Below are 10,317 nucleotides of genomic sequence, written 5' to 3'. Positions count from 1 at the left end.
ATTAATCATAAACAAGTAATGCTACTGTAATCAAGGTTATGCAACAGTAGTATATCATTGTAAGAATCTAATTAAGGAAACAAATCAATGATATTCAAATATAGAAACTAAATTCATGCTATCTATGTAATTAAGGAAATAACCATCCTTACCTTTTATAACTCACAAAGGAATCCTAAGAAATCAAGTAAGATCTTGACAAACTTGAGAAGAAGGTCCTAAACAAGTGCATACAACATATTAGGAAAGATCCCTAACAAAAAAGATACCAAAACATCCAACACAAACCAATTCTGGAGTTGCTGTACTCATTGGTCGAGTGGATTGGTCGACTGGTCCAGTCGACCAATCAGTCGACCAATGCAGACAGTAGCCTAAAAAAACAGAGTTTTAAGATATAAAATCCGAATTTGGTGGTTCAAAAGGGTACTAATCAAGGGGTAAACTACATTAGTAGTGTCCTAACATATAGGGGGTCTCAAAACACTAATCAAATCAAGTCATCAAGATCCAAATTAGGAAACAAAAAGTTACCATAATTAGATCAATCATGGATCTTGAAGAATTCAAGATAGAAATCAAAGACAAGAACAATAGGAGAATGGATCATTGCTTCAGGTAAAGGTATCATGAAAAGCATACTTAGATCTTCAAGAAAATAGACCTAAGAGCATAAATCTAAATAAGGAAACAAAACCTACCATATATGTAACTATCATGATTCATGAAGAAAACATGGTATGGTAGAAGAGAAACAACTAGAGATTGATAGATCATGGATCATGAAAAGAAAACACAGCAATTGACTACTAACATGATCAATAAAGAAGATCCAAGGAGATCAGAATTCAAATCAAAAGTTAACCAAAGACTAGATCATGGTTTGATCATGATTCCTTCAAAAGCTTGCAATGATCATGGTTAAGATCATTGTTTTAGCCATTAATCCTTAGGAAGATCATGAGAGACAAGTCCAGAGATGTTTGCAACAGAGAATGCAGCATCTCCTCTACTGTCTCAACTCAAAAAGGAAAGAAAAACAGAGATGGAGGAGAAGAAGAGAGTGTAGACATACCTTTGATGCAAAAGGAAGAGTTTTGACGAAGATCCGTCAAGAAAATCACCAAGGATGCAAGGGAGATGACTTGCAAAGGTCTTTGGTTCGTTCCAAAGAGTTTGGAGGCAGCAAATACTAAGTAGACTCGAGATTGGACTTAAATAGAGCAAGCAAGACCTAATTGCCAAAGACAGCACCCATTGATCGAGTGGATTGGTCGACTGGTCCAGTCGACCAATCAGTCGACCAATGCAGATAGCAATTCCAAAATAGGGAATTGAAGGCCCAGATCAAATCCAATCCTAAAGGGGTTTTGCACAGATATCAAGTGACTTACCTAATAGGTAGAAATGCCTTCAAACCATGATAGAGAGCACTCCAAGTCCATCAACTAATCTGATCTTCATCAAGATTCAGTTTCCATAAATAGAACTTCATCATCAACTCTCATGGATTCAAAGCCAGACAACAAGTCCTCCACTGGGATGGCCCAAAGCTGACTTCTTACTTTACTTCGGGTCACTAGACCTACAAATAACAAGGTTTCCGGGTCAAGGTTAGGGCTGGGTTTTACATATTGTGCTAAGTGGATATGATCGCTCCTAAACTTGATCTTTTGGGCTGTGGATCACTCCCCCGAGTAATCCAGATAGGGTACCCCCTGGGTGGATTTTAGGGTGGATCTGAGAATGAGATCTCATTCTAATAGATTATCACAGTAAATCAAGGGTATGAATAACATAAAGATGCATCTATAATGCTAGAGAAATCATAATAAAAGTATGATCATAGTTTCATGAAGAACATCATAAGAATCATGGAATCATGGTTAGGATTGAATATAAAGATCATAGCATGTAAGAATGAATGGAGATTGTAGAAGAGATGATTGCAAGGATGCAACATCTTCTTCATAATCTTAGTATAGAGAATGAATCATAGTAAGAGTAGATCAATACTATACAAGAGTGATTACTAACCTTTGATTGAAGAATAAGAGAGGAAACTTGAAAGTTGCAAGAGTTGATCTTCTTCCACACTAATGGAGGCTTGGAGAGGAGTTCCCTTCATTCTCTAGGTGTTTTGGAGGCAAGGGAAACTAAAAATACGAAGTCCTTTATAAATATAGCAACATAGACCTAAATAGAAGATCTTGCACAAATTCTGTCTTCTTGGGTCGATTGGCCCAGTTGACCCAAGCTGACAGCAAAGCCTGAATCAGGGAATTGAAGGCCTATCTCTTATCGGAATCAAATGAGCTTCTCACAACATGAACTATAATTCACCTAGCATGGAGGAATGCCTTCAAATCATGTCCAACCAAGCTCTAAGGTCATCAACCAATCTTCTCTTCATCAAGGTGTAGTCTCTTTTTCAAATCCAACAAGGTCTTCAAGTATGGGGCATCATCGTCAATCTTCATGGGTTCGGAGTTGAACACCATGTCTTCTACTGATATGGCCCATAGTTGACTTTCACTTCTACTTCAGGTCTTTGGACATACAAACAATAGAGTTCCGGGTTAAGATTAGGGTCGGGTTTCACAGTAGTGGTGCCTAAAGTGCCTTGTGTTGGATGGACGCCACATGGACTTCATCAATTCTCAGGCGCACAAAAAATACTTGGATCAGATGAAGGAAAAATCGATTTATTTCACTCAAATTAGTATAATCGGTCACACGCTCTTTTATGCGATTGATATTTAATGAAATGCATGTGGCATCCATTGAATGTTGAGTACCATAGGCACCACCACTTCAGATGCACCAGCCTTGTGAGACCCTCCTTCCTCCCTCCAAAAATCATATATTCAAGGGTTGGGATGTCACCTTGTCAAGTATTAAAAATTACAAGGTTGAGCCCCACCTAAATTTATAGCGGGGCGAGTAAGGTTGTGTAACATGACAGAGTTGGACTCCACCTAAATTTATAGTGGGGGAGGTAGGGGTTAGTGTAACACTACCCTTGATCCAATTTCTAATAACCCAAAGCCCACCTAAGCGTCGAGCATGAAAACCTTAAAGAAACTGACTATTTCCTCCTTTGAGGCAAACATATCCATGCATCTCATTTTCTAAAACATAAAATGAGAAAGAATTTTATCATTGAAATTTGTGTACACCTAAGTTCCTCCATGTGTCTTTATTCGCCTTCCTACAATAGACACCATTGCTTAAAAAGAGTTGCTCAAGACTGGAATACATGATTGAAGAGTAAGGTCTTTGGCGATTGGTGATGGAGGGTTTGAGGTGAATATAATAATTAAATAAACAAAAGGAGTTGCCAACAACAATTTGCTCATATATAGGTTCTGGCTGGGTCAATCCAACAGTTCCACAAATTCCGAAAAAAAAATCACCATTATAGCCCAAATCGGCCTGAACCAAACCTTAATGGGCAATGTTTGGGCTGAGGGTGAAAAAGCCCACACCAACCTAAACCCAAACCGCAACCCATTATAACCCGTTTTCCAACCCGTTATATAGTTTACCATTAAATATTATTCGAATCATTATATTAACACTAGGTAATTGTATAGACTATTAGAAAAGTTGAGCATGAATTCAAAGATCAAATAGTCATTTTACAACTTGTAAGAGACAACTAGAAGGATTAAGTATGAATGTCCAATTGAATGTACAAAGAAATCACTGAATAAAAGAAATATGTGATTAAATAAAACCTAAAATAGAAACTAAAATATTAGGAAATATCAAATGTAATTCAAAGTTGGAAATTGAGTCACCTCATATATGCTGACCATTATACATGTTACCAAATTTCCTATCAATTAGCATCTTATATGTTAATTTGTTTGTAAAACTTTCATCATTTTGATTGTGAAAATTTTAAATAGAACATGAGAGTTTTAAAAAGGAAAAAACCTTGGGTCATAGTCTGAGTTGACAAGTCCAGACCCATAGGTGGTAGCATTATTTTCATTTATAGATGGCTAATCAAGAATCCAAAAGCATGAAAAGGCAAATGATCCTGAACAAGATCACATTTCCAACTAGAAATTTGAAACCTTAATAGAAATCTAAGAACAAAAATGTTCAAAATAGAAACTGAACCGATGACTATGCTATTCCTTCTGATTTCTCTGTCCTTGTAAAATAAATGAATCACTAATTCTAGCTCCGAAGAAGAAATTGCTAACCTTTCTTTTTGTTCTTCAGGGAAACAGTCCTATCAAACAAATATCCTTTCTAGAAAGAATAACAGAGCATCCGGGAAAATGGGGAAGAAGAAAAGTGAATGGAATTAAGGAAGTCTAAATAAAGAGTTGAGCAAAGATCGCCATCAACAGAGAGCTTCAAACAGGAAAACTCAGCTCTGTTGTTAGCTTCAGCAAGTTTCAGTTTCAGTTTCACTCAATTTTTTATTTGATTATAGTCTTATTATCACTCTATCCTAATTTTATTTTATTTTTTGGTAGAAAACTTGATTAAGTAAACTGAGACTCATAAGCAGGCTGAGAAACAAACTCCTTCAACCATGCAGTGGAAAGATGCCAATCCAATGATGCCTCAATTGTCAGGGCCTCCTGTGCCAAGGAATGAGCCACAGCATTGGCTTCTCTTGGAATAAAATCAAAAACACAAGACAATGGAGCAGTAGACAATTGTCTAATGTCATCGATAACATTCTTCAGCAGTTCAGCTGGATTGGCACTGGGAGAAATGGATTAAGCAGTAACCACACCACCGAAAGACAATCAGATTCAAGTATAACATGAAGCCAACATTCTTCGATTGCTGACCAAAGACCTTGCTTTATACCCACTGCCTCCCCAACTTCAGCTGCACCGAAAAAGACAGCTATCGACTTCGCCAATAGGGGATCACCCTTCCAATCACTGCTAGCACTCCAATACCACTAGCAGTTTTGTTAACTCTTAAAGCAGCATCAGAATTTATCTTAATAACTCCTCTTGGTGGTCTTCCATAGGGAACAAAGAAAGTTGAATTCTTTGGATTGTCAGGCTGATATCATTTGTGAATAATGTGTTTAACCTTCCTCTGTTCAAAGCACCTTCCTCGATAATCAGTTCACCCACTGTAGAGACTACCCTAGAGTGATTGGGAGGCTCTGGGAGCTGCCAGTTATCTAGCTCAAGAACCCATTTGTCCTTCCATATATGAATCTTGTCACCTCTTCCAACCTTCCAAGCAAGCCCCTGTTTTAACACCTCACGCCCAAGAAGTATACTCCTCCATCCCCAGGAAGGAGAGCTACCTTTCTTTGCATCTAAAAAGCAACAATTTGGATAGTATATATTCTTCATTACATTAGCCTTAGGTTCTACCAGTAATTTCCAAGCCAACTTTGCCAACATAGCTTTGTTGTGTAAGGAGCTGTCTCTAAAACCCAATCCCCCTGTTTCTTTGGATGTGCACAAACCTTCCCGTGAAATCCAATGAACTTTTCCAAGCCCATCTTGAGAGCCCCAGTAGAAATCTGCAGCCATCTGTGAATTTTTGCGATGGAAAGATTCCGAAGTTTGAAATGTCTAGAAAAGGCAGAGCTCTTTAATAATGTCACCTTACCTGCTGGAGATAACAGTCTTTGAGACCATCCTTGTAGTCTTTTATGCATTCTATCGTTGATCTCATGGAAGAGTTGCATTTTAGAAGCACCGATTGTGGATGGAAGACCAAGATACTTAGTGGGGCCATCACCATATTGGATTTTGAAGATATGATATATCCAACGCTTGAATTTAGGATGAGTATTGCCACTAAAACAGAGGTTCGACTTCAAACAATTTACCAGCTGTCCACTTGCTCTACAATATGTGTCTATTATGTCCTTAATTTGATGCAAAACCTTCAGCTACAGTTCTGAAAAAACTAGGCAATCATCAGCGAACAACATATGAGAGAGCCGCATTCCTCTATTTTTAATCTATATCCCTTGTATCCTTCCTTGTTCTTCACTTCTACACATCAATGCAGAGAAGCCTTGTGTACAGAGCACAAAAATTGATGGAGACAAAGGGTCTCCTTGTCGCAGCCCATCGAGAAGGCTTGATATCACATCTAATGGCCCCGTTGATGAGTAAGGAATACTCCACTGAAGTGATACAAGTCATAATCAATCTAACAAAAGCTGCAGGAAAGCCAAGATGAGATAGAACCTGATTAATGTAGTCCCATTCCATCCTATCATATGCACGTCGCATATCCATTTTCATGATCACCAGCTTCTTGTTTCCTTTTTTCTTTTTTTTTTTTTTTTTTTACATTGTTGAAGAGCTCATGTGCAATTACGTTATCAAAAATAGCACGGCCTTCTACAAAAGCAGATTGCTCTGGATCAATTATGTCGGGCAGAAACTATTTCAATCGTTCAACTATAATTCTTTGTTGCCACCTTCATGTAGGTATTGACTAAGCTGATAGGTCGAAATTGATCAACTTCCTCAAGGCATGGTCTTTTCGGGATTAGGCTAATTAGAGTTTCATTGGCCTGAGATGGGAGAATACCTGTTGCAAAGAAATATGTTAGAAAAAGCATTAACTCTAGTTTGATGAGATCCCAATATTTCTGTAGAAATAAAGGTGGGAATCCATCCATGCTTGGGGCTTTGAGAGGGTGCATCTGGAATAAACCCCTTTCACTTCTTCTTTCGATGGTGGATTGCATAAATAGTTACTTTCCTGAGCAGCTACACTCGGTTTCAGCACTTCCAAAATCTCCTTTATAGCTTCTGAGTCACAACCTTCTGTTGAGAATAGCTTTTGTAGTATGCCTAGAATTCTTTGTAAATAGAAGTTTCTAATTCGGTCCATAAACCCTCAATGATTTTCAACTTCATAATTCCGTTGTATTGCCTTCTCTGAGTGGTGATAGCATGAAAATACCCGGTGTTGTATTCTCCTACTGAAAGCCAGTCGATTCTTGACTTTTGGGCCCAAAAATCCTCCTGCTATAATAATAAATCCTCCATTCTGCTTAAGAGGTAACTCTCCTGTGCATGATCAACCTTATCAATGGGCTTATTTTGTAGTTCTTCCAACTGTTGCATTGTAAATTGAATATTTGTTTGCAGTTTTCCGAAAACTTTTTGGTTCCACACTGAAAAGGCCTTCCTACAGTTGTTTAATTTCTCACCCACTACATCTTCAGGTTCTCCTAACAGTTGTTTTTTCCAAGCAGAGTCAACTACAAGATTAAAATCCGCATGTCTCAGCCACATCACCTGAAACCTTAAAGGTCTGGGTCCACGCTGTGGTTTCCCATATGTATTTATAACTAAAGGACTATGATCGGATCCCACTACAGCCTTGGTGAACACAAGAGCCTCAGGGAATGTGTTACCCCAAGCTACATTAGCTAAGGCTTTGTCGAGTCTGATACGAATACCATCCTTTCCCCTGCACTTGTTACTCCAAGTGTAGGTAGGTCCCTGCGAATGTAAGTCCATGATTTCACATGTGTCCAACATATTCCTAAAGTTTGAGATGTCTCCACTTCCTTTACATGTCCCTCCGGATTTTTCTTGCCAACAAAGAAAAGAGTTGAAATCACCTGCCATAAGCCACCATTGATCTCTAATCTCCCCAAATCTGCCAATTTCCTTCCATAGTTCTCTCCTTTCAGATCACACCAAATTACCATACACCCCCATGAAGTAAAAACCAACCGAATTTTGGGGTTGAATGAAAGTGTCAATGAAATTTTGGTTACTTCTCTGGATATCAACTTCAAAACCTTTATTCCAAAATAGACACAGTCCGCCAGCTAAACCGATAGGATCCACTACCAACATCCCCTCCATTTCTAATTTCCTCCTCAGAGAATCCAAATTCTTCTTATGAGCTTTGGTTTCCATTAAAAATATGATATCTACCTCACTTGTCCTCGAGAGATTGCAGAGGTTACAAACTGTGAGAGGTCCCCTAATGCCTCTACAGTTCCATGTCAGTATCTTCATTGACTCCCGTTTAGATGACTACTTGCATCCTCCACGGGGGTTAGAGATAAAAAATGTTCACCTGCACTAATCAGATTGCCTCTAAACTTCTCCACATTTTTCAATTTTTTTGCCTTAACTTTCACCTTGAGACTTTGCACTGTCTTCTGCTTAAGCTGCTTGGTCTCCTCCTGTGGGGCTATAGGGTTCAGCTCCTCTGGGTGGGGGTTGTTGCTACTTGGGTTAGTATTGCAGTGGGTATATGTGGTTTCATAGTGTGTGATAGAGTGGGGAAGGTCGAATTGTGAAATAGATGGACTCAAGGGTGAGGGAAGACAAGGTAATGGGTGCAGGTCAGGGGAGAACGTCTCAGTGTAATTTGGCTTGAAGGGAGTTGGTGTGTGTAGTTGGGAGTGAGACAGGGAAAGAACAGTTGTTACCAATTGTGTGGCATGAGACTCACGGGTGGAAGGGTATTGTGGTTCCACTCTCTTGCTCTGAGATAAGGGAGCGATGGCTAGGATAGGATTTGCCATTCCTCCCGTAGACAAAGGTGTGCCAAGAAGGTTATTGTGAAAAGAAATGTCCACCTGGGTGGTGGGGTCCTCAATAGTGGGCAAGAGAGATGAGGTCCCATGATTTAGAGAGAAAGTGGACAGATGGGGGATTATGGATAATAGCAAGCTCAATAGGTCATGTTGGGAGGCTAAGTGTAGTTGGTTGGGTATGGGTAACGAAGAGTTCAGTAGATGGGTGAGTAGGGCCTAGTTTAGGTTTGGGATTTGGATTTCAGAAGAGGTGGTACCTTGTGGCTTGGCAAGTAGGAATCACGCAAAGCAGTCTATTGTGTGGATGGTGTCTGAGTTCTATTAGAGAGATCATCGTAGCTTGTACGCGTGCCTTGTCTTATTCGGCGCATAGTATTCTCCAATGGAATGACAGTGAGGTCATTCTGGTACATCTGACAACCTAGCAATTCACCTTTGTCGTGCTCATTACCGGTGAGAGGTCTCGACAAAGTAGTTCGGCAATCCAGCGGCATGCTTTGGCTTCGAGACTCATCGGTGCTTGCAGGGAAGAAAATTTTTTCTGCATGCTCAATCAATCTTCCTTCGGGAGAAATGCCTCTCAGATCAGCTGAGTACTTCCTATCCAGGAGAAGCTAACTGGTGCCCAATCATACCCTTGAGCTGTTCGCCGATCATACATAGCAGTACACCGCGATTCAACATGGCCTAAGAGACTGCATACATAGCAGAAAAGTGGGATATGTTCGTATTTCACACAAATTTGTAAGCTCCTACCTCCAACATTTACTGTAATCTGCATTTTCAGAGGCTTGGTAGTGTTGATTCAAACTCTGCACCTACAATAAGAAATTTGTTTTCCAAACTACATCCCCTTAATAAACATACCTCTGAGTGGAGTTCCGATTTTCTTGAGCATTTGAAAAACATTTTCCGATGTGGCATATTCATCAAGTAAGTTGTGTAGCTGAATCCACACTTCAATCTCAATAAATACCCATTTTTCATCTTCTCCCCATCATTCAAGTAGTATTAAGGTGCCTGACACTGCCCACAGTCCTTCCCACAACACATTTTGTAAATCCGCTGGGTGCTTGAACCGAAATAGAAACAGTTCCTCTTCCTTGGAAATCACTTCTAACAGGAACTTGGTGTTCCAAGCTTTAGATAGGGCATCAAATACCGCTTGTCGCCGGAATGGTTTATCGGGCATCACCTTACCTACCAGTGTATTTTCAGTAGAATATCTTGAATCTTCCGTTGGTTTTGTTGTTAACTGGATTTCATCCTCATCTTCTGATTCTCCAATCCGATCAGGAGATGCAAGATTTGGTTGTCTGGCTGGTTGAGGTGCATTAGGGTTCCGGTGATGTGGAGGTGGAAAGTGGGCTTGCTCTGGCTTGGTGAGTCTCTACGGTGCTCTCAAATGTCCTTGCCCTCTACCGCCCCTGGAGGAACTACCTCCTCGTAGCTTGGGATGAACCATTGGATGAATATTCTAAACAACGTTGAAGAAATCACTCATAAGGAGGTAAAGCGGCGACACTCACAAGGAGGAAAAATGAATCAACTTTGATTACGGAAAAACTTATTATTATTATCACTCTATCCTTGCGTATTAACTTTTTCTATCTGATGTGTCCAAATGCAAGGGTGAACTCTTCTGATGTGGAAAGTGGCACCTAGACCTGGCACGTGATCCAAACGTTTAGCCAGTTGATCCAATTAGGTTCAAACACGTCGGCCAAGAAGTCTGAAAGATAGCTTCGAATTTGACGAAAATGAGGTTGTCCCGTGCCGAGTTTGGTCGATTG

The 10,317-nt window shown here is 39.8% G+C and overlaps 1 protein-coding gene across 1 annotated transcript; it reads right to left on the bottom strand.

The window, feature by feature from the left end:
• Positions 1-6,989: 6,989 nt before the first annotated feature.
• LOC149005398 (uncharacterized) lies at positions 6,990-7,681 on the bottom strand. The gene is made up of 2 exons (XM_089135887.1): positions 7,592-7,681; positions 6,990-7,469 (listed from the first exon to the last, which is right to left on the bottom strand). The coding sequence occupies exons 1-2, from the start codon at positions 7,679-7,681 to the stop codon at positions 6,990-6,992; spliced, it is 570 nt and encodes a 189-aa protein (XP_088992013.1).
• Between the last annotated feature and the right edge of the window lie 2,636 nt (positions 7,682-10,317).

This window comes from Hakea prostrata, chromosome 9, assembly GCF_041222555.1.
Source record: "Hakea prostrata isolate BN-2017 chromosome 9, UWA_Hpros_2, whole genome shotgun sequence".
Classification (NCBI taxonomy): Eukaryota; Viridiplantae; Streptophyta; class Magnoliopsida; order Proteales; family Proteaceae; genus Hakea; species Hakea prostrata.
Note: the sequence above shows the minus strand (reverse complement) of the source record. Positions and strands in the feature narration are given on the sequence as shown.

Excerpts from the sequence above, each read along its gene's own strand:
- LOC149005398 (XM_089135887.1), bottom strand. The coding sequence starts at position 7,681 with ATGGTAATTTGGTGTGATCTGAAAGGAGAGAACTATGGAAGGAAATTG. Across the intron at positions 7,470-7,591 it reads TCAATGGTGGCTTATGGCAG|GGACCTACCTACACTTGGAG; the intron begins GTGATTTCAACT and ends TTACATTCGCAG.